General features: G+C 37.3%; 1 protein-coding gene across 1 annotated transcript in view; it reads left to right on the top strand.

The window, feature by feature from the left end:
- NALCN (sodium leak channel, non-selective) overlaps window positions 1-23,589 on the top strand; it is a 232,873-nt gene that overhangs the window by 113,055 nt on the left and 96,229 nt on the right. The window contains exons 11-15 of the mRNA XM_057402107.1: window positions 1,139-1,270; window positions 7,398-7,565; window positions 12,058-12,249; window positions 18,721-18,858; window positions 22,596-22,670. Of these exons, the coding sequence (XP_057258090.1) occupies window positions 1,139-1,270; window positions 7,398-7,565; window positions 12,058-12,249; window positions 18,721-18,858; window positions 22,596-22,670 (705 nt within the window). The remainder of the gene's footprint in view (window positions 1-1,138; window positions 1,271-7,397; window positions 7,566-12,057; window positions 12,250-18,720; window positions 18,859-22,595; window positions 22,671-23,589) is intronic.

Below are 23,589 nucleotides of genomic sequence, written 5' to 3'. Positions count from 1 at the left end.
TGAATATAAACCAGTAGAGGTACGCAGAATCTTTAGGAAGAAGATGAGAAGGGGCAGGGTTCTTCTATATTTTCAGTGTTATTTTTCCTGAAATCTTGTCAGGTACTTCTACATTTTAACACAGGAACAAATAAAAATGGGCTTTTTCAATGCGAACACAAATTAAATTTACACACAAACACAAGGAACCATAATGGTGTGTAACTTACGTTGTGTTTGCAAATAAGCATTAAAAACATAAACTGTATTACTTGTTAAACACTGTAAAAAATATCAATATTAGTGACCATTCAGGGATGGTTTAATGTAAGATAACATTTTGCCAACATTCTGCCTGTTTGACTGTAGATTCTACTGGAACAGCTGTGGCTGACCCAGTGAGGGTAGTGATTTTCAGGGTAAATCGTAAAACCACATTCTATGTGGTGGAGGCCTAGAAGTTAGTTCTTTGAACTTCGGGCATACCTCTTATCCCTACTGTTTGTGCAGCTCATGGATGTGAACTCCTGGCCATTGCTGCATGACTCCATTTCTCTTTTCTCCCATGAGATTGCAGCAGCAATGACACAAAGCATTAAGTGCACAGATAAATGAAAATGAAATATCCGTGAGGTACTCCACAGTTTATCGGCCCAGATGTGCATATCTAATGTATATATAGATGTTTTACACTTTGAGGTAATAGTTTGCTATCAGATAAAAGCCATATTACTTGTCTTTCTTGAGCAGAAGCAATGCACAAGAATTAATGTTATTTGTTCCTGAACAATTAAGTTATTGAGATCTGCCTGAATAAATTGTAATGAAGGAGTGTTAACCAAGGACAACTGAGTAGATAGAAGTACAGTTTATGCTTTATAAACATACTGAAGTAATACATATCGTATCAAATTATAAATCTTCAGTAAGAAGTCAACTGGCAAATAAAAAACTTTTCAGTAAAAAAAACCCCAACTCACACATATAAACCCGTTTCAGCAATATATCAATATATTTTAAAGAATAATTATTAGAATCATATAAAGAAGCTTTATAAAAACACATTATTGTAGTTGATTATGTTTTGACACTGTAATAAAACTTTATAATGCATATGTTTGACTCATTTTGATGATAAAGTTTCCTTTTTCTTTTGCAGAAAATGATGAGGTCATCCGTGTTTCATATGTTCATACTAAGCATGGTGGCTGTAGATGTGATTGTTGCTGCTAGTAACTACTACAAAGGAGAAAATTTCAAGAGACAATATGATGAATTTTATCTAGCTGAGGTGAGTAAGCTGAAATGACTCTCTGGATATTTTTCAAGGTATAAGCTAAAGTATAAAATGTGAATGTCAAGTATATTTTAGTATGTAATTTTTTTTGTTCCCTTAAGTATTCTGAGAATTCTTTGCTAACCTGTTCAAGTTCCTCTGGGTGACAATGACTGACAGCCCTGTCTTAGAACCTTTTGAAAGGTAATTTCCTCAAACAAAATGTCAGTAGTAATGAGCTGAGGCTGATGTATAACATCTGCAGGCAGTGCATGGCTGCTCAGTTGCTGTCGTTCTGTTGCAGGAGTGTAAAATGCAGAAGAATTCAACTCTGAAAAAAATGACAAAATACTGTCTTTAAAGAATAATAATATAGTACATTTTCCTAAATAATCTTTATGCACCATACATGTAGCTGCAAGAAGGTCCCTAAGCATAACCAAAATAGTCTTGAAAATCGCCAAGCTTCAACAGCCTCAAGAGCACACACAAAAATACTTATCCAGTCATGAATTTGGTGAATAAGGAGGCTATGCTCCTGAACCAGTGAAACAGGGGTAAAAAAGTTTCATTATAAATGACATTCTGGCAGGGAGCCTGCTTCAGTCATTGGCTGGTCAAGGATTTTACTGTAGAGCATGCATTGGAGATCCTAGAACCTTGTCTACGTGTGCTTCTAGTACTATTTAATTCAGTTTGAAAAAGCAAGAAAGAAAGAATTTGAGTCTTTTGTTACTAATATACAGCCATAGCTTAGAATAGATACTTGTTTTTCCTGAATCAAGAGTGAAATCAGTATTGTAGCATTCTTTATTAAAAATATTTACTTTGATGGGCACTGTGAGTTGTGACTTTATCTATAGAGTATAAAGCCAACAGTGCTGAAATTCACCAAGATTAGTTCTCTGAAAGTGTTGATCATGGTTGCCTCGATTGGGCACATGTTATGGTTTCCCTGATTTCAATAATTATGGAGTCCTTCTTTGGGGACAAAAAGGACATTCTTAGGCTAGAGTGCATGATAGCGATATAGTCCTTGTGATTCCTTTGCCATTGGTATTTGCCGTTCGTTGTTGGCAACAAATACACCAGTGGCAGGGGAATCACAAGACAAGAAGTTCAATGGTTTCTGCTCTTGTGGTTTTAAATGTCTTAAATACATTTGAGAGTCAGACTCAAGTGCCAGCTCTAAACCCCTAGTCCATAATATCATGACGCTTTACAAATCTCCCTTTTCTAAGGGAGATTGACTTGATACCCATTTTTTAATTTATCTTAGTTTTAGAATTTGTATCAAACATGATATAGCAGGAGATAGCTGTAGTTTAGAGTAATTGTGAAATGTGTTATCTTTATTTTTTCTCAACTTCTGAGCATATTCAAAAAACAACATAAACTTGAAAGATCCTGGGAATAAGTCATCAGAATAAAACCAGTAAATGCTGGATTTTCTTATGACACAGATTTGAGGATAGAAGTGAGGACAGGGAAACTCATTTTAATCTCTGTTCTGCTTTAAAACTGGCAGGCAGCTCAGCCTGCCACTCACTTACTGTCCCCCAGTGAGAGTCACTCACTCACTCTTCCCCAGTGAGATGGGGAGAGAATTGGCAGGGTGAAAGTAAGATGACTCATGGGGTGAGATAAAGACAGTTTAATAGGGAAAGCAAAAGCTGTGCACACAAGCAAAGCAAAACAAGAAGTTCATTCATCACTTCCCATAGTCAGGCAGGTGTTAGCCATCTCCAGGAAAGCAGGGTGACATGATGCGTAACCATTGCTTGGGAAGACAAAGACAGTCACCCCAAACATCTCTCCCTTCCTTCTTCTTCCCCAGCTCTATATGCTGACCACGACACCATATGGTATGGAATGTCCCTTGGTTCAGTTGGGATCAGCTGTCCTGGCTGTGTCCCCTCCCAACCTCTTGTGCACCCCCAGTCTGCTCGCTGGTGGGGTGGGGTGAGAGGCAGACAAGGCCTTGACCGGGGTGCAAGCACTGCTCAGCAACAGCTAAAACACCCCTGTGTTAGCCACACTGTTTCTAGCACAAATCCAAAGCACCATCCAAACTGATAAAGAAAATTAACTCTAGCCCAGCCAACTAGGCCGGAAACAAATAATGAAGTCAGCATTAAAGCCTGAGTCTGTGAACTTCTTGCTGTTTATACCCAGGATACAGCAAGTGGAGCCTGGATTCTTAACAAAATAACATTAATTCTATTTATACTCAAAATAGGAAACGCTGCCTGTGCTATTCCTATTTTGGCACTGAATATATAGTATAATTATGCTTTTATTAATCAGTGCTAGAAATACTCTCTTCAACATCAAGTGTACATTTCAAGTGAAGGGTTTGGGTGTTTTTTTTTTCCAATAGAAATATTTGACAAGGTTTAGAAATTCAAGATGAACATGTCATTAGACTAGAGTATAATTCTGGCCTGAAAGTAACATCCAGTTTTCTTTAAAGATATATTTTTCTGTTTCTGTATAGCTTAGATTATTGATATGTAAGTGGGGAGGTTGTCATAAAACTCATTTGTTTGCATTCTACATGTTTACATTTCTAAGTATGTAAGTTAAATTAGTCTGGAATATTGAAAGGTATTCTGTTTATTTGTAAGGTATACTTATTTGATGTGCATTTGTTGGGGTTTGTTATTATTTTTAACCTTTGATGCTTTTACTGGAAACACAATAAAAATCAAACAAGAACAAACCCTGTGTATCTTATAGAATGTGATATAAAATACAGAATCCGAACAGCAGGAGACCAGAAAAATTCTGGGAGAGAGGAGAAATTGATAAGCTGTTGTCATTTGCTACTTGGTTATTGTGAATCTTGTTCTTTGCAGCACAGGACATACAAAGAAATTGTTTGTAATAGCCTTGAGGAGACTGAATACTCAAACAATGCAGATTATTCCACAGTGGCTGGCTTGTTTCCTTGGTGAGGGAGACTGGTTGAAGCAGGATGCAATACTGGCTTGTAAACCAGTTGCAAAGAGGCTGTCAGGTTGGACATTGGCTGATACTGAGCTCTGCCTCTGCAAAAAAAAAAGATGTTAAGAGACTACTGGAAAAACAAAATGCTGCTGAAGGAGGCATTGATGCCATAAAGCTTTTGGGTGACTGAACGGGAGGTAGCCCTCAGAGAAGCAGCCCATTTCAGGTAGCTCCTCTTTGTCCTCCCCAGAGCAAAACTGGCAACCTGGTAGAGGGTGGCTGCTCACGCTTTATGTCTGCTCTTTTTGTGTGGGTCTGCTCTGGCCTCTTATGAGAATTTGCTTTTCCCCTGTCTCTACAGCAATGAAAGGAGTAATTTCAGCTTAGAAAAGAAATAAAGAAAGAAAGAAAAAAAGAGGCTCTAAGATTGTATTACATTTCACACCTAACAAAAAGTTCTAGTCAGATATTCCAAATCTCCTCCTGTATTTAATTACAAGGAAGGAAAAAAAATACAAGTCTGTCAGCAGGAAGACAGGTGTATAAATGTAATCAGATGTTATGCAAACCATTTGATACATTTTTAAGTGCTAGGGGTTTGAATTCATTTGACAAGCATGTAAAATGCAAATGATCCCACCCACACATTTCTAGAATAAATTAAAATACACTTAACATCATATTTGTTAGTCCTGTCCTAATAGGAAGCCTATGTACTCTGAAGTATGTATGTGTGTATTTAAATGGCATTGCTATTCTACCTGCTCTGTAACTGAACTCCACCTGCTTTCTCCCTACTGCTCCATTTTTCCTAATTTGACCACCTTATTCTTTTAGGACTCAATTAGATGAATTTTCATTAAAAGTGAGCTTTCATTTTAATATTTTTTGATAAAGCGTTGTGGTTTAGATAGAGATTTTCATATAAAGAGGTAGTCTGTTCAGACTCGGCTCATTGCTCTCCACAAGCTCTTTGAGCTACCAGAACAAGGTCTGAAAAACTGGCCAGATGCATTTGAGAATATGAGCATGAACGTGTCCCTACACTGTGTATGACTGAAATCATACAAATATTTCTTCCCTAATGTGAAGAAGGTTTTGAAGTGCTATGAAGCATTCTTCCTTGATTTAGCCATTCAGAGGACATTTGACACCTGATAACTACTTTGCATTCCTTGAGGAGCTATATAATATAGCTTCTAGCACTGCTCATAAATAGCTGTGTGGACAAGGGGAATAAACATACGACATAAACTTCAGTGTTTAATTCTCTACACCTGCTTTGGGACAGTCCTGTCCACATAAAATATGTAAAACTTTATTTAGCTATCTCACCAAACCGTTCTTTCATGTTTAGAAATATATTTTTTGATGGACTGGAGAGTTTAAATTTTCAGTAATATGAGTATTTAAGGCAGCATCCCAGAGATTGTCACTGTCAGATTCAGGATTAAAATCTTAGTCTCTAACTTCGTTATCCTCTGCCAATTCTAGTAAACTTTATGGGCTACAGTCAATTAAGTTCTCTATCTTAAAAGGCTAATAATGCTTTTCCTCAAAGGAGGTTTGAGCTGTATTTTGTTAATGTTTGCAGGCACTTTAAAAGTATTAGTTGTATATATAGATGCCACCTAATTTTATATCAGTATCTCTTTTAAGCCCCAAAGTGTGTAAAGTGTCAGAGGGGAAAATTGCTGAGTCAAGGAAAAACATCTTTTCCATTGGGTTTCCTGGCTGTTGGGAAGCAAGGAAGAGAGTATCTCAGGGTATATACAGTGGTAAAATAAGAAGGCAGGTTAGAAATAAGTGTGTCTAGCCAGAAAGATTTTTGGAAGTGACAGAAGTAAGAGAAAACAAATACTGAAGTTGTAAACCTATGCAAAATTGTGTCCCTTTTTTCCAACTGAACATCATGGGGTTTAATGTATAAAAATTTCAAAAAGCCTCTGGAAGAATCCCACAATCATTCAATGCTTACAAGTAGATTTCTTCCCCTGTAACTTCTACCCTTACTCTCTTTGCTTAACTTCTTTAACACCATCTCTTTTTAAAATTGTGAAAGTTTACCAGTTCTGTAATGAGTTTGAATTTCCTGGGTTTTTTTAAGTTGTTTTAATGTTTAAGTCCCATCATCCCTTTTCATAGTTGTTTTGGTTGTCATATTACTGTGGAAGGTTTAGAAAATTGGGAGTAGCAATTTTCCACCAAGAGACCTTTAAACTTGGTTTTATTCCTTAGATCTCTTAAAATTCTTCATACAGTTCACATGGTCTGCTTCACATTTTGAAAAAAACATCTTATAATTGTTTCCATTTTATCTGTGTCACAAAGTGAAAGGTCAGCTGGGTGGATTCATTACTTCATGCTTTCCAAACTGGGAAACCTACAGGTCTGTGTTGACACTTCATAAAATTTCATGAAGTGTATATTTTAAGGAAGAATATGAGACAATATGAGGAAATCTATTCCTGATCATTTATTCTGTTCAGAGCATGAGTGGCTGTCCTGGGTTCAGCAGTAGCAGTCATGTTTCTCCTCCTTGGTAGCTGGTGCAGTGCAGTGTTTTGACTTTCGGCTCGGGAACAGAGCTGATAGAGATGTTTTGGTTTGGCCAAGGACTTTGTGAGCCTCATGCTCTGCCAGGGAGGAGGGGAAGCCAGGAGGAAGCAGAGACAGGACACCTGACCCAAACTGACCAAAGAGGTATTCCATACCACAGCACGTCATGCCCAGGATGTAACGAGGAGTTAGCCGGAAGGGCTGGGAGACTGCAGGGTTGGAGGAGGTATCGGTCGGAGCTTGGTCGGGCTTGGGGGGGCGAGTTATCGGTCAGCTGGTGCTGAGGTGTTGTATTCTGTTCCCTTGTTATTTCCTTTATCATTATTATCATTGGTGGTAGCAGTAGTGATTTGTGTTATACCTTAGTTACTAAACTGTTCTTATCTCAACCCGTGGGAGTTGCATTCTTTTGATTCTCCTCTCCGTCCCTCCGAGAGCGGGGGGAGGGCAAGAAAGGGGGGGAAGTGAGCGAACGAATTACCTGACTGGGTTTAAACCACGACAGTGGCTTTGTTAAATATTATGGAGATATTTATTTTTGCCATAGAAAACCTTAATAGACATTATGTCATAGAAACCTGTAATTTAACTCAGTGTTTTGAATGCGTCTTTCTTGTTTTATATATTCATCTAGGTTGCTTTTACAGTTCTGTTTGATTTAGAAGCTCTCCTGAAGATCTGGTGTTTGGGTTTCACAGGATACATCAGCTCATCTCTTCACAAGTTTGAGTTGCTGCTTGTAATTGGAACCACTCTTCATATTTATCCAGACCTCTATCACTCTCAGTTTACATATTTTCAGGTATGATCAGATACTTTTACAATTTACTGTATATACCAAAAAAAAATATTAACCATCAACATTTCACTCTCATTTACTTCCATTCTCAGACTACTGAAGTACACACAATTTAGGCTTAGTTTAAGAATACCTTAAAAATAACAAATAGGATTCCTTATAGCTTTGCTGAGAAATCCTTTCAGTTTTCAGTAACTCCTATTTCTTATCTGAGCTACACTGTTCAGCAGGTTCTGGATTAGTTTATTCACTGTCCTTCATTGAGCCTTTTCCTTGCACACAGCTGTTTACAGCAGCATCACCTTCCTGTAGTGTCTACTGCTGCTTCCTGGCTTCTTCCATGAGGCCTTCGTACATTTGCTATTTCTTCCCCAAATCTTCATCTCTGTGGCAGTCACGTACCTAAGGGTCTCCCCTCCAGTTATTGTGGATCTTCTGAGGTCATTTCTCCAGAACCATCTTAAACCATCTCAGAGTTGTTTTTTATGGCTTTCCAACCATTTATTATCTAGAGGGAAAATGTGTTTATTGAGCATCTTCCTACATTTTCACTTTGGGGAAGAACACGAAGTAGGGACAAAGAAAGACTTATTAATTCAAACTTCTGATTCTTCCTCTGTCAATCAGCCCAACCAATTCCCCATTCATTCTTCTTGAAGTGCTTAGAGTTGCTCCAGTTGTGGGAGAAAGCACTGAGATGCATTATAATGTGTTATATTCTACAGTGCTAAAGAAAGGGATTTAAAAAATACATATTAAAGGATTTGTATCTGTCCATTATTCAGCAATGGATTGTCATAGTGAATAATTAATAATCAATAAAGGCAAATAATAAATCATCAGACAGAGTACGGTCAATAAATGTGGTTAGCTACAGTGACACATATTATGATCAAGTAAGTACAATACGGGGGGAGCAGTCTCCAAAAGTGTAGGTTGAAATCGAATGCTCTTTTTAGATTTCTGCAAATGACCTCCTGTATTTTTTTTAAATGATTCTACAAGCCTGCTCAAGAAAGCTTTCAGGATGACAAATTCTATTTTACTTTTACCTGGTCTCATTTGAAAGTTTTCAGATTATTTTAGCTTTTAGTTTGCAGTCCAAATGTGTAAAATGTTGTTATTCAGTGTAGCATTATATTTCTAATCTGCAAGAAAACGTAATCTAGCAGGAGTATGACGTTGTACTCTTGTGTCAAAAGCATGCAGGAAACTTAACTGGGAGCAATCAGTTAAAATAGTTACATAGTTAACAGTTGGTCCATATTTATTAGGGCAGAATCCACTTACATGTGATGATTTCTTTCTAAGAATTTTAAATATAAATTATGAAGATGTTGCACTAAACGGGTAACATCATTACCTCATAGGATTGAAAGTATAATGAAAATGTAGCCACATGTTGATTAAAAAAAGTCTTCTCTTTTTAATGGATTTAATAAGTTTCATGGGGCAGGGGTGGTGGTGTTTTTGGGTTGGGTTGGTTTGGTTTGGTTTTGGTTTTGGTTTTAAGTGCTAGCTTTTGTGACAGAAAATGCCAGGATGTGCTTTTTTTCCCAAATACCTGAGAGACACAGATTTTGCAAGCAGAAACACCTGCTACACTGAAAGATTTGGGTTGTATTTTGCAATGCAAATCCCCTAAGAGGCAAATGACAGTAAGGTTGGAAAATATGTTACCTTTGATGTCAGCGTGTAAGGGAGGTATGCACTGTATTCCCCCGCAATTAAGCTTCTAGGCAAGCTAGATAACACATTTTCAAACCAACCAAGGTCAAAAAGTCTTTTTCACATGGATATGTCTTCATGTTCGGCAGATTTCTAGGCCTTTAGGTATTAATGATGACAGGTTAAATGTGTTTCTTGTCAGCCAACAAAGCAGATTACTGAAAACAGAAGTCTTGCCACATTCTAGCAAGCATAAATGTTTGGCTTATATAGCCTTCCTTAGCATGTATTTCGGCCTGCATTATTCATTTTATCATTTATCGTGGTCTTTATCATTACCTTTTGCCAACACATCATTCATTCTTCACCACATTGGCTACTGTCCACCCTCCCACCTATCTTTCTTGCATTTGCTGTACATTGATTCAAAACACTTTGCAAAACTTTCTGTGAAAGACTACATCAAACCACCATTCCATGTCTATAATCTATGGAACACAAAATCAGTGAAGAAATTACAGACTTTGCATATTATTGTAGAGTTCTGTAATGAACTGGCATAAAAGGGAGAGATATAAACAGAATTTGACCTATACTGGTCTGAAGAGACGTGCCTGGGGAAAATATTGCTGAGTCATTTTCTGAATACATATCATTGCTTTTAGGAGATGCAGCCATTCTTTGTAACAAAGCTGTGGTTCCTTTTTTGTATTTTTTATTTGTTTTTTAATATATTTTTATATTTATTCCAAATAGTGCAACTTCTGCAGCTCTTAAATCTAATACAATTTGCAATCCAATTACAAAGAATGCATAAATGTTCATTAGAGTATACTTTTGCTAGATTCAATTTGTCATCTAATGAAAATAAATGGAAAAAACAAAACCAAATAGTATGAGTAAGATTAGTGTGTCGCTTAAGGGTCAATTAAAGCTCCCCAAAGGAAGGGGTGAGGGGGAAATAAGGCAGATAATGCAGTTTATCTAAAGTACAACTCAATACCAACTTGCATGAGATCTTCACTCCGCTGGGGTCTGTATCTAAATTAATACTGGTGGAAACAGAGCTAACATTTACACTATGAGTAGATCTTGTAAGTAAGAAGGCACTAAATTAACATGTTCATAGTTCTTGGAAATCTCACTTGTCTCACTGTCTGTCATTGCCTTGGTAACCAGTTTCACATACTCAGATTATATGTAATATGATCACAGGACCAATATGAAAGAAAAGACCTTACCTTACTCTAATATTGTGAAAGTTTATTTCACAGAAGGGGTCTGGTGTATTTGGAATGAGTTGTTCACTTGAGGTGGCTGTTTCTGTCTCTCCCCTTTGGCAATAAAGCCTAGATGACTAGAATATTCTGCATACCTGATGGCTAGGTATAGAGAAGAGTTTCATGCAAAAGGCAAAGGTGTACATTATTAGAAAGCTGCAAGGTTCAGTGAACTCTTTCTGTGAGCAACCTCTGTCAAACTTATTTTTTCTCCAAAAGCAGCACAGTAATTTTATTTGACCCGTACATAAGGTCAACCTACAATTGCACTGTAATTCCTACCTTTCAGTTTCAATATGATTCTTTTGGAAGTACAGGTGGTACCTTGGTCTAGAGGGTCTTTTTCTGTGTAAAACTAGCAGAATCTCATTTGCCCCATATCCTGCTGTCTCCTGCCTCCAGCAACTACTGTTGATGCCACTCCCTCTTGTTGATGCTGATGTTCATGTCACTGTCTGTGTCACTGTCAGTGGCATAAATGGGAGAATCAGAGCTATCAACAGGTTTTTTGAGGTGGACTCAGCAGTGAATGCGTAAGGAGTTCCACACACAATCACAGTTCTGCTGCCACTACTAGTACCAAGAGATATCAAATATGTCAGTGGCACAATTTCCCTTGTATATAGCATGAAATAGCAAAATATGTTCATTATCAAACTTGCTAGGTTATATGGTACACAATGCCAAATAATTTTACCTTGGGTCACTGAAACAGAAAGATGACCTGTAGAAGAGCTGGCAGTTCTTTGTGTGTATCTATAACCTGGTTTAACAAATAATATAGAATTATGGTAAAATGTAGGTTGAAAGTAGCCTTTCAAAGTCATGTCATCTAGCCTTCTTCTCAAAGCTGAGCCTTCTTCAAAGATTGTTCAGAAGCCTGTCCCTTTAGAATAATTACGGATTTTTAACACTGATGACCTTCATTGGTCTGTAATTCCACATTAAGATCACATTTACTATCTCTGGTGTGTTTTGCCTATGACCTTGTTCCCTTTGTTACCCCCAAAACAGCTTTACCCAATTACATTTCTGTGATGCCTCTGTGGCTGGTGAGCTGGGGCCCTTGAGTATCCTCCTGTGCCTGTACTCTCAGTTTGAACAAGATGCTGTTATCACGTCTGTATGCCTTGATGCTGCATTTTAAGCAAGGCTCACAGACAGCTTATTCCATGCGAAATTACAGCTTGTTACCGTATCTTAGAAATAGAGTTATGTAACAATAAGCATTACACCGCATAATCATAAAAAGCTAAGAAAAGGACAAAGTAGGTTAAAAGTTACGTGGTCATGGGTAACTGCTGTTGCTAGTTAAAAAAAATGTTCAGGCAGGCCAAGATAAGTACAGGCAAAACTTGACAGGTTCCAGGGCTTGTGTTCTTAACCTAACACATAACTTGTGGTCTATTACAAGTGGAGGCAACTTGATATTTACTGGGCTACAAGGCTGCAAGTCCCTTTTTGGCCTTGAATTTTCTGATTCTGTGAAAAGTTGTTGATTAATGTGATAATAAATGAATACACTTGTATTTTCTCTTTCTTTGCAGGTTCTTAGAGTAGTTCGGCTTATAAAGATTTCTCCTGCTTTGGAGGATTTTGTGTATAAGATATTTGGACCAGGAAAAAAACTTGGGAGTTTGGTGGTATTTACTGCCAGCCTTTTAATCGTAATGTCAGCAATCAGTTTACAGATGTTTTGCTTTGTGGAAGAACTGGATAGATTTACAACCTTTCCACGGGCAAGTATCAAAACCATTGATTACTTGTTGCTTGTAATTATTTTCTTATCATTAACAAGATATTTTCTTACCATTGGTGGTGGTAATGTTGATGCTAGCTTAACCGGGGGACTTAATGATCTTAAAGGTGTTTTCCAGCCTAAATGATCCTATGATCCTGTTGTGGTTTAACCCGGCAGTTAACTACACATGACACAGCCATGGTGAATAAGAATATACAAAACAAGGGATGCACAATGCAGCTGCTCACCACCTGCCAACCATTGCCCAGCCAGTCCCTGAGCAATGGCCCCCATCCATGCTGAAAAGTCCTTGAATAAATGTATAACACTGTTCAGCAACAACTAGTACATCAGTGTGTTATCAACATTATCCTCATCCCAAATCCAAAACACAACACCGAAGCAGCTACAAGGAAGAAAATTAACTCTATCCCAGCTGAAACCATGGCAGATTCTACAATTTGTTATTATATTAGTGGTCTGCTTTCCTTCTGAGAACCATGGAGCATTTTATCTCCATATGTGTAGATAAAGCAATTGTATTTTCTGGTTGTAACGGACACCCTGTAGTCCTTCAGTAGTGAAGATTGTCTTTGTTTGTGTTAGGTATTCTGTTTCTGCTGTTAAGGGAACACAGAAATTTCACACATGCACCCTGATGGTGACTTCAGCAAAGCATACGGTACCTTAGCATGTTACAGAAAGAAGATTCATGTGCATAATCACCAATATTAGCCACAAAAATTGCATAAAACATGTCTACACATGATTCATATCTTCATGTTATGAAAGTGATTGTTCTTGATTTGTAGAGGAATGCTTGTTTTACACAGGACTATAAAATCTGTCTGCACTGACAAATGTTTGCCTTTGGGGTATAAATAATAGATATTTGTGGGCATTGCGTTAATTCGGAACAGAATATTGAAAATCAGTGAAAATTGGAGCTAATGTATTTATTGAAGCACACTGTTATGAATGAAAATACTGCCATCTCTTTAATAACAGATTAGACTGAGTGTACATGGATTGATTCCAGCGACAATTTATTTGTTTCTGTCATTCCAGCTTGGTTATCCAGTGTATCTATTTTAGTGAAAGTGCATTAGTTAGAACAATTAAATAACAATGAATAAGGCAGCCTCAAGGGTCATGCATTGAGCAAACAAAATAGCTAGGCAACAATTTGTAATTATCAGCCTGGACTTGATGTATGGGAAGCTAGCCATCAAATGTAAGACACAAACTACCTACCCGCAGAGAATAATGTAACACCATGCTTTCTATTTTGGAAAATGTACTTAGAAAAGCAGCCAGTAGGATCATTAAGAATTCATTATAATTACTTTTTTTAAATGCTGAAGAAAGCAAAAAAAAAAACACAAAACAAAAAAAAAACACCAAACAAAACCAATAAAACTTAAGCTTTTTTAATCTAGTCAAAGCTCTTCTCTAAATTGGATATTACCACTATATTGTATGCCCAATTCCCATGTATAGCTTCTGAAAAAATACTTTCAACTGCAAGTTTGAAATCATCATGGAATTTTGTTTTGGAATTATTTTTATTATTTATGCAAAATAATAATGAAGTCCTGCAAGAATTACTGCAGTATAATTTAAATAAGACATTCACAGCCACCTGCACATTTTAACTAGATAAGTAGATACATATATATCTGAGAATGATCCACTTGCAGTAAAACATTGCCAAGATACATCAAGATATTAATAAAGTTTTAAATTGTTTCAAGCATTTAAATCTGAGGCCATCTAAGCTTCAATAAAAGCTTCTATCATATTAAAATTTCAACAGATTTATATACTAAATACATTGAAGAGTGAGAAGATATTTTCAGCAGCAAATCATAGGTTTTTACCAATAGAAAATATCTGAACTTGTTTTCTATTTTCTGACATAAGTTTTGGAGAAATGGAAGGTTAGCAATAATAAAGTACTGTTTTGTACAGTACTGAATTGAAATGCTTTTAATAGTTTTTATATGATAGAAGGGTCTCACCTTATTTTCTTAGTTATTGTTTATTTGTTTATATATGTGAATACTTAAACATATTCACCTTGTTTTGAAAGTTTCAGAAGTATAATTTACAGGATGTGATTTCTCTTTGTAGCTTTTTCGTGGCACATCTCTTAATAAGTTAATAGAGTCAGAGAAAAATTTGTACTCACAAAAACATTGTGATTGATGGGGTGAGTGATGGTGTCCCTCTGAAGTAGTGTGTCTTCATAGCAAAGGCTGGGGGATTCCCACTCATTTTGTCTACTCTTAATAAACATCCCTGAATCAGTTTACAATAAGACAATTATAAAGTATGTAATTTTGCTTTTGCCTGGAATACAGTATTTTCAAAATGTTACTGAAGACATACTTGCATTACTGTATGACATAGGAGATGATACGAGGCCTGCAATAGCAGAATTTACTGAGATTAATTTTTAGGACCTCATCCCCAAGGAAGAGCAAACCTAAACTGGACAGGATTATTGCTGTGGGCTTCTTCAGTTACAAATACAGAGAGAACAAGCACACTAACAAAAATGGTGACACTAGAGGCTAAATTTTGAGGGTTTACATTAAAGTGCTTTTTACACTGAAACAGACAAAACCTCAAATCATCTTGAAACTGTAAGTGCTTTATGAGAAGGCACAGTATGGGTTTTGGAACAAGTAGACCTCCTCCTTTCGCTAATGCCTCTAAATGGCATGTTTTCACATGGTTTCCTGTCAACAGTCAATAGGCACAAGCTCAGTGTTGCTATGGCTACAAATTTCACCCTTCTTTTGGCCACTGCAGCTTCCCAAATGGACTGGCTTTCTGTCTAATGCAAGTATAAAAATATAGTTGTTCTCCATAATGTTTTTAAGCGATCAACCATCTCTATTCTTGCACATCTTCTTGGGCTGCACATACTGAGCCATGAGAAAGGCAGGCAGTGGCTGGCAACCCTGAAGATGGAATGGGAGGGGAGAGACTCTGTTCAAATGCATCAGTGTAAGATGACCACTAAGAAATTTTAAAATTCCCTGTATGGAAAACAAAGCACATTGCTAGTGTCTCTGACTTCCATGCCAAACTCCTGGGGCTTGGGGCCATGTGCTGGCTACTTGGTGTCTCAAGTTACAAAGCTGGGAATGCTGTTCTTTTAAGTGGGTCAACACAAGATGAAAGCCAGGCCCAGCTGATCTCAGCAGCAAAAATCTCCCAGTCTTCAGCAAAACCAGGGCTTCGCCCCTAGCTTTGAGCTTGGAGAAAGCTCAAGCTGTTAGATGTTAGATCAACTTCAGCATCATCCATTAAAAAAAATGAACAACGTGGTCTTAATTCTCTGATCCAGTTGATATCTCAATGCCACTGCCACAGGATGGCTGCTCTTCTCTCAGGGTGTTACTGAGCACTCATGACTGAATTAGGTGAAGAAGGTAACTTTACACAGCTAGAACAGATTGCAGACAATTCACAGCACTGGCCTAAATCCTGTTAGCTTAATTTGCAGAAATAATCCCACTGATTGTAGGATTGCTGCCATGAATAAAGCCATTGGGATTGGGCCCATAATATTTTGCGGACAAGCAACTGTTACAGGACAAATACATTATAATTGTAAGTAGTAACTGTGTGGCATCACCTATGTAATAGTTGGACAGGATATCGGAAGTGGCACTTCAGCTCGTATATTCCACCAAACCTTTGCTGATCTTCCACTATAAATAAAAAGGTAGTTTGAGTTCCATCATCAAAGCAGCTAATTAAGTAATAGGGCATAAATACTCAAAGAAATTGACAGTCTTTTCTATAACATGAATTAATTCAGAAAATCACCATTTGCATAAATCTTTTAAGTCTCATCTTCACAGATGTTGATTCTGTCAGCTAGTTGCATTTCAAATTAATTCTAAAATAAACAGTGGGAAGTATACCTTTCAGCTAAAAATAACTTGCTCCAAAGTAGATGTGAAGCATATACTTCTTGTGTACCTCCTTATTTTCTTAAAACTAATGTTTTGTCATGTACTGGACTTTCACGTTATGAAAAATGTTTTAATTATATTGAAAAATCATTTTATGTAATTATATGCTTTATGGACAGCTGTTTTACATGGATGATTAGATTTTTGTGATGTTAAAAGAATGTCTTTTCTATAGTAATCTGTTGCTTCTATTAATGAGAGGTCCACAACATAGTGTTGGAAGTATCTTTACACCTTCAAGAATTTATTTTTTTTTCTAAAAAAAACAATAAACTATGGTACTTCAGTATAATTCAGAAGAAAGGATACTGCACTCTTTCCAGTCCCTAAGGTATTTTTAAAGCCGGAAGTGTGGTGTATTACTTAATGTAGTGCCCACCTTATATATCAGCAACAAGTGTTGCATCAGTCACTGGCTTCAGAGATGCTCGAAATGCAGGGAAACAGTGACTGCCTGGTTGAGCTTCACCGCCTTACCAGGAAAGGAAGCTGAGAAGCAGTTCTGAGCACTGATGGGGTGGTTGTCATATTCATCCTCAAGCATCACTGGCAGCTATAGAGGCTGAATTTTCTGCTTTCTTTCTGCATGCTTCTGTGACTACAGCAGGCCTCTCCTAGGTAAAGACCCAATATTTCCTTCTCCGCAGGTTTTTCATGGGGAGGTATTTTACAGAGCTAGATAATGCCCTTGATTTCTTAATACAGAAACAGTGTGGCAAACTATGCCACAAAGTCTTCTTTTCTTTGTGCCAAGTACATTATTGTGTTAATGTGCTGTTCCTGAGGGTTTCAGGCACACTAAGCATAGACCTAATATATCACTTTGTGAACATTTTGAATTTGAAGATTCCCTTTATCTGGAAGCTGCATTGTTAATATCTTCAGTTTCTAACATTTTTTTGTTGTGTATTAACCTTGAGTAAGATATCAGCTTGATCCTCTCTGTCTGGAAAGAAGTACTTTTGATGTCAAGCAACAGCAAAAGAAAAATGTGTGATAGTTCACCCTCATTGAGAGATTTAAGACTCAAGATCCACACTGTGATACCACAGTCAAACTCATATGGCTGAGGGAGAGCAGTCTTCAGTGTCTGTTCACAATGTAAAATATACAATGTCATGCTCACTGACATTGTTCATACTGAGTTAGATTCTGATTTGTGCTTTAGGCTCAAGCTGGGGTTTCAAAGGTCCTACGAAACCTGGGTTGTAGGCTTATCTGGATTCATATACTTCAATCACCAAAGGCAGTTTGTTGAAATATTTCCATTATTCCCTCTATTTTTTATATGTGCCCCTGGTTTGAAGGAATTTGAAAATGTTACAGGAACAGTTCCATAAATAATGCTGTTTACAAAACATACAGGGGAAGAATTTGACTGAAATGAGTGGAAGTGCTGGGACCTTGGCTTGTATTGGTTAGTCTTGCCTGTTGGGTGCCTGGAATGCTTCTGTTATTAAGATAACGTAAATTTATGGTCACATTTAATTCTAACACTTTATTGCAGGTATATAGGTACATTTATAGAGAGGTAACAGAGAAGAATAAGCATAATTGTCCTGGGTTCAGCAGTAGCAGTCATTTTTCCCCTTCTTGGTAGCTGGTGCAGTGCAGTGTTTTGATTTTCGGCCTGGGAACAGAGCTGATAGCAATGTTTTGGTTTGGCCAAGGACTTTGTGAGCCTCATGCTCTGCCAGGGAGGAGGGGAAGCCAGGAGGAAGCAGAGACAGGACACCTGACCCAAACTGACCAAAGAGGTATTCCATACCACAGCACGTCATGCCCAGGATGTAACTGGGAGTTAGCCGGAAGGGCTGGGAGACTGCAGGGTTGGAGGAGGTATCGGTCGGTGCTTGGTCGGGCTGAGGGGGGCAAGTTATCGGTCGGCTGGTGCTGAGGTGTTGTACTCTCTTCCCTTGTTATTTCCTTTATCATTATTATCACTGGTGGTAGCAGTAGTGATTTGTGTTATACCTTAGTTACTAAACTGTTCTTATCTCAACCCGTGGGAGTTGCATTCTTTTCGATTCTCCTCTCCGTCCCTCCGGGAGCAGGGGGAGGGAAAAAAGGGGGGGGGGGGGGAGTGAGCGAACGAATTACCTGACTGGGTTTAAACCACGACAATAATAAAAAAAAAAGACAAAACCCACAATATGGTATAACATTCAAAACAATGATCGCTGATGCTCAGAATATTTCTCCCATTTTGTCAGCCCTGGAGGAATCAAAAAAGCTCTTGGAGCTAATGGAGCTAGGACTGTGTTTACAAGTTGCATATTACAGTTCAGTCAAAGATCAAGCTATTTATTTCTCCTTTTGATCTGGAATAGTGTTTCACCTGACTTCAAAAATTGAAATACATTTGTTTATTAAGATCGGTGTTCTTCTCTGTTAAATCAGCTTGAGGAATGTGTTAGTAAACCCATATTAATATAATTTGTGAATTGTTAATATGTTTATAATACTCTTCCTTGCAGGCCTTCATGTCAATGTTTCAGATTCTCACACAGGAAGGATGGGTGGATGTCATGGACCAGACACTGAATGCTGTAGGACATATGTGGGCACCTGTAGTCGCTATTTATTTTATACTATATCATCTTTTTGCTACTCTGGTAAGTCTTCACTTGCAAATAATGCTGTGCTTTTCTTTGTTTTGGATTATTCTTACAGCGCTGGTATTATTTTTCTCAGCTACCTAAAAGTAAATGTGATGCCTATTTACAGCATAGAGGGCTTTAGAGCTAGTACTTTCATGTGGTAGAAAGTGGTGGCCTTTGTTCTGATGTGAGATGGTGTTCTTCCCAAGATTCAAGTTGCACTGCTAGACTAACAATATAATTGTTAATTGTCTTGTACTTTCACAGTTCTAATGATTGCAGAGTTAACTGAGTGCTTTTATTTGTAATGTACTAATGATTTCCTCAGCTTCCACTGCATTCTTATTGCATCAGTAATTAAAGTGAGAAATGTAAAGCCTCAGGGTATAAACTCTTTACTAGAAATCACTACTTTCCTCTTGCCTGATGCAAAATCAATGCATAGAAAATATATGGTACAGTATGTCAAGCAATAAAAGGATAAGAACTAATACAGCAGTTCCTGAATGTGTATGGAAATAGGAATTACATCTAAAAAACTCTTTTGTGTATGCATTTCAAATGGGATCATTTTGGTTTTTTACAGAGAAAATGGTAAGGACAACAGCTTTTTGGATATCCTGTATCAATAAGGGCTTGGTACTGTACTCTGAATACCAACACAGAGAAACTACCCCATTAAGGGGAATAACCATTTTATGCACCTGTAATTCTCTCCTAGTTTTGTTCATTTCATATTGGCATTCACTGTAGTTTTCGATGCCCTTCTTACTTTCATTTTCATCATTCCATTTTCAGTCTTTGCTCAGTTGTCTACTTACATAAGGTACTAACTGTATATATACAATCTCCATTAGCTCCCATCTGTTTCTTTTACTTTACAGTATGTCCTATTTCATTTCTAAAGACTGAATAATCAGACTGTAACTGTGAGTGCTGCAGGTTCCTTCTTATGGATTGAAATCTTGACCACTTTAGAAATGGCAGTAAAGTACATTTGATGCTCTTAGAGCTCCTTAACCAAATTAAAGTATAAGCCAAACAAATGTATATATCAGCAGATATACAGGTTATGTAATTGGCTTGCAAGGGTCAGATTCCTTGGGGTCTGGAAATGCAACTTCTCTTACTCAGCTGATCTTTTAAAACTCTTGGGGAAGTGGGGATAGAAAGAAAAAGGGGAAGTGAGTTTTGGTCATGGATTTGAAAGCAGTTTCTGGTTAGAGAATCTTGATTGCTGTTTTTCTGATTCTTCACCAAAACATTGACTGGTCTATAATTCATTTTTCTCTTAGATGAGCATTAACCAGGCCCGTAAAGTAAATTGGTGTCAGGCAGCTTCTGTACTAAAAATTCACACCTTAATTGAGAAGTGACTTAGCTATAAGAGCATGTTTAGTGTTCTGCTTTATATTTCATGTTTTGAAAGAATCATCTGGGACTTTCAATTTGTCTACTAAACACACTTATTTTGCTGTGCACTCTTCAGTACACCACCTTCAGTCCTTTTACAGGGAAATTGCATTTAAGTACATGGTCCTTGCTTTGCTTTTGTGTACACATTTCTTCTCATTGACCTATGCAAATTTTACATGAATGAAGAAACTCTGCTAAGACAACTTTGCAGAATTAGCTGGCCTTACAAAGTCATTAGTTTTAGTTCTGAGAGTTTCCTCAGACCCTGAATAAGATAGGCTATGTAGGACAGAGCTGTCTGGAAGCAAAAGAAGCTTAAAGAAAGAAAATAATGTGAAATTGGTAAAGGAGGATGACCTGCTACTAAAACCAGAAGAGTTCCAAGAATAAATAGTGGTCAGTGAGTAACAAGAGTGAAGTCAAATGAAGAAATTGCTTTCATCAGCCAGAAGAGGGGGAGGATTAGAATTGAGAGGTAATAATTGCAGGCATTTGGCAAAGAAGACTGTAGAGCCTTGGAAAGAAATTAAAAGGTTTCACGTTAGAAGGCAAAGAAAAGTTGAAGCTCAAAAACCAAAACCTCTTCTGGAAGCAAGGACTGTTATTAGTTGGGATGCCAGTGGAGGAAGTTAAACAAATAACAAGCGTGTGTTTAATTTCTGTGGTACACCATCCCTGATATTTGTTGAATTAAAAAGGGAGTTAATGGATGTCTTGATGCCTAGATACATATCTGTGTATGAAGCAGCAAGACTGTAAGGGATGACCTATTTAGTGAGTGCTATACTTTGTAGTGTGGAACTGTACTTCCTTCACTAGTATGCTCTGAGCTGCAGGTACTGCAGTATCATAGACTGTATAAAGTATCTGCAGAAGAAAAACACCATAATGTAAAACCCTGACAGAATGATACAAAAGTGTTCATCAGCAATTAGGAATCAAAATATTTTGTTCTGGGGATTACCTGTTTTATCAGAATTCTGTCTTGCTTTGCCATTCTTCCAGGCCATCTACTGTTTATAGTAGTCAGATCATAGAAAACTGCAAGAGGTACTCTTTCGTATATGGCACATAGAACTTGTCTTTTCAAACAGCTGCTGGAAATTCTATGTATTGCTAAAGCCAGTTTCCTATTAAAAGAACATTTCTTTTTATGAATACTGACATTTATAAATTTATGGGTGTGTCCTTCCTGTGTCTTCTGTACCTTTATAGCTTGTGGAGGGAAAGGAAATCTTGGGTCTTAGTTCTAGACACCAAGCTCAGATGCAGTTTGAGGTCCAGATGCCTTGTCTGATATACTAAGCTACTTAATCTCTTACATAGGTAGGGAACAATTTTTCAGTATCATTGAACAGCAGGTAAACTTAGACTTTCTTTACAACAGTGGTGGATGAAAATGTCTGCTCTGCTTGTCACTCGGTGTTCCAAGACCACAGAAAAATTTTAGGCCTGTAACTCTTAAAAAAAAAAAAAAAGCTTAGATTCATTCTCATATCTCTAGGAAACTGGTGCTTACTGTAGGAGCTCAGTATGTTTGAGGATATTTGCCTTGAACCTCAGAGACTAAAAACTTGGTAGTTGCTGACAGCTGTAAAGCTATGTATGTACACATTGACTGCCTTGGGATGTAAGTTGTCTGAGTATGTATGCTGAACCGTGGTATCCTCCTTCACCTAGACTTTGCTTTCCTAGTTCTGTCTCCTCCTCAGCTGTGTCACATTTTCAGCTTCTTTGGCCTCTACACAAGGAAAATATAATAATCTGATAGACACTTTCTTTCCCCTGGGATTCTTCATGAACGTGTATGAGTGTCCTAAACTGTGGCTCCTGGTGCATGCAAATAATGAGGCAGCTTACTTTTCCTCTGGAGTTAGCTACTTTGCACAAAGGCACTCCAAGCATTAAGCAAGTTACTGGTGGTGAAATAAATGAGTGTTAGGTGGCCTCTATGCTAAAAATTCACACCTTAATTGAAAAGCACCTTAGCTTTACGAGCTGTTTCAGGATTCTGCTTTGTGGTGGGGTTTTTTTTAGTAGTTCTTCTTAATTTAATCTTATTTTCATGTGAAATACATTCTAAGGGATATATTGTTAAACACACATAATGCATTGGTCATAAAACCTACAATTCAACATGTTTAAATTCATATAATAATTTTATGATAAGGAAAAAAGGATTTACTACTTGCAAAATGGCTAGCAGACATATAGTAGCAGGTGATACTGATGTCAAAGGCAAGACTCTTATTTACAACAGTAGAGCCCTCATTTTTCCATGTCATTTCATAGTACTTCTTAAGAAAAATAACAAATAATTTGCAATTGTTTTGTAGATTCTACTCAGCTTGTTTGTTGCTGTTATTTTGGACAACTTGGAACTTGATGAAGATCTGAAGAAACTTAAACAAGTAAGAACATTTTTTTGGTGTGCTTGGAAGTAGCTTCAATGAAGTATTACTTTACTGGTGGTTTTAGGGTTAAAGATGGGAAAATTCTTAATCAAAATGAGTAAAAGAGTAGATGTTGAAGGGAATAGCAGAATTTTGTTAGTTGACCAGCACACCATGTGAGAAATTAAGATGTAAAAGAGATTTAGAAATTAGTTTAATATTAGATGAAAGTTAGTTTAGGTACTCATGTAATTAAAATAATTTTCAAATCATAGCTAGGTCATCTTTTTGTTTATAATATAATGAAATAGGTCGTGGGGGAGAGAGGGGTTGGATCAGATGATCTTTAAAGGTCCCTTCCTACGCAAACCATTCCATGTTTCTATAGCTTCATGAGCACACCATGGAACCATTGCAGGGGAAAGTATTGGCAAGGGTCCACACACAAGAAGCAGTAGAGGGTAATAGGCTGAATGTGTTAGTTGAGTGCTAAACTCACTTGCAAAGTTAGCTTGCTTGATTGATTCTTCAGATCTGGGGGCTGAGATTACCAAGAAGCCATTCTCTTAGACTTGAAACTGCAAACGACAATCACATAAACCAAATTTAACTAGAGTTCATGCTGGCCATTCTGACCTTGTGAACAAACCACAAGGTATTTGTAGCTTTTACATAAACACATTGCTGGCTTTAATCTGTGCAAAGGGGAGCAAAATCATCAACATTTGCCTATTTCATGCATGAAATAGAAAATTAAGAGCATAATAATTGGGAACTTCTTTTGTATATTTGTGTTATAGCCTTCTTTCACCTATGATTTGCTGGTTTTGATCTTCTTTCAGGTGCATCAGCAATTGCTGTAGAATTATATTCTTTCAATTCTTGAAAAATAATCAGAGACAATTTAGTTATTTTACATTGAACTGTTACATTGAAA

Source organism: Pezoporus wallicus, unplaced genomic scaffold (genome assembly GCF_028554395.1).
Source record: "Pezoporus wallicus isolate ANWC-B61680 ecotype Strahan unplaced genomic scaffold, APGP_CSIRO_Pwel_v1 contig_6520, whole genome shotgun sequence".
Taxonomy (NCBI): domain Eukaryota; kingdom Metazoa; phylum Chordata; class Aves; order Psittaciformes; family Psittacidae; genus Pezoporus; species Pezoporus wallicus.
Note: the sequence above shows the minus strand (reverse complement) of the source record. Positions and strands in the feature narration are given on the sequence as shown.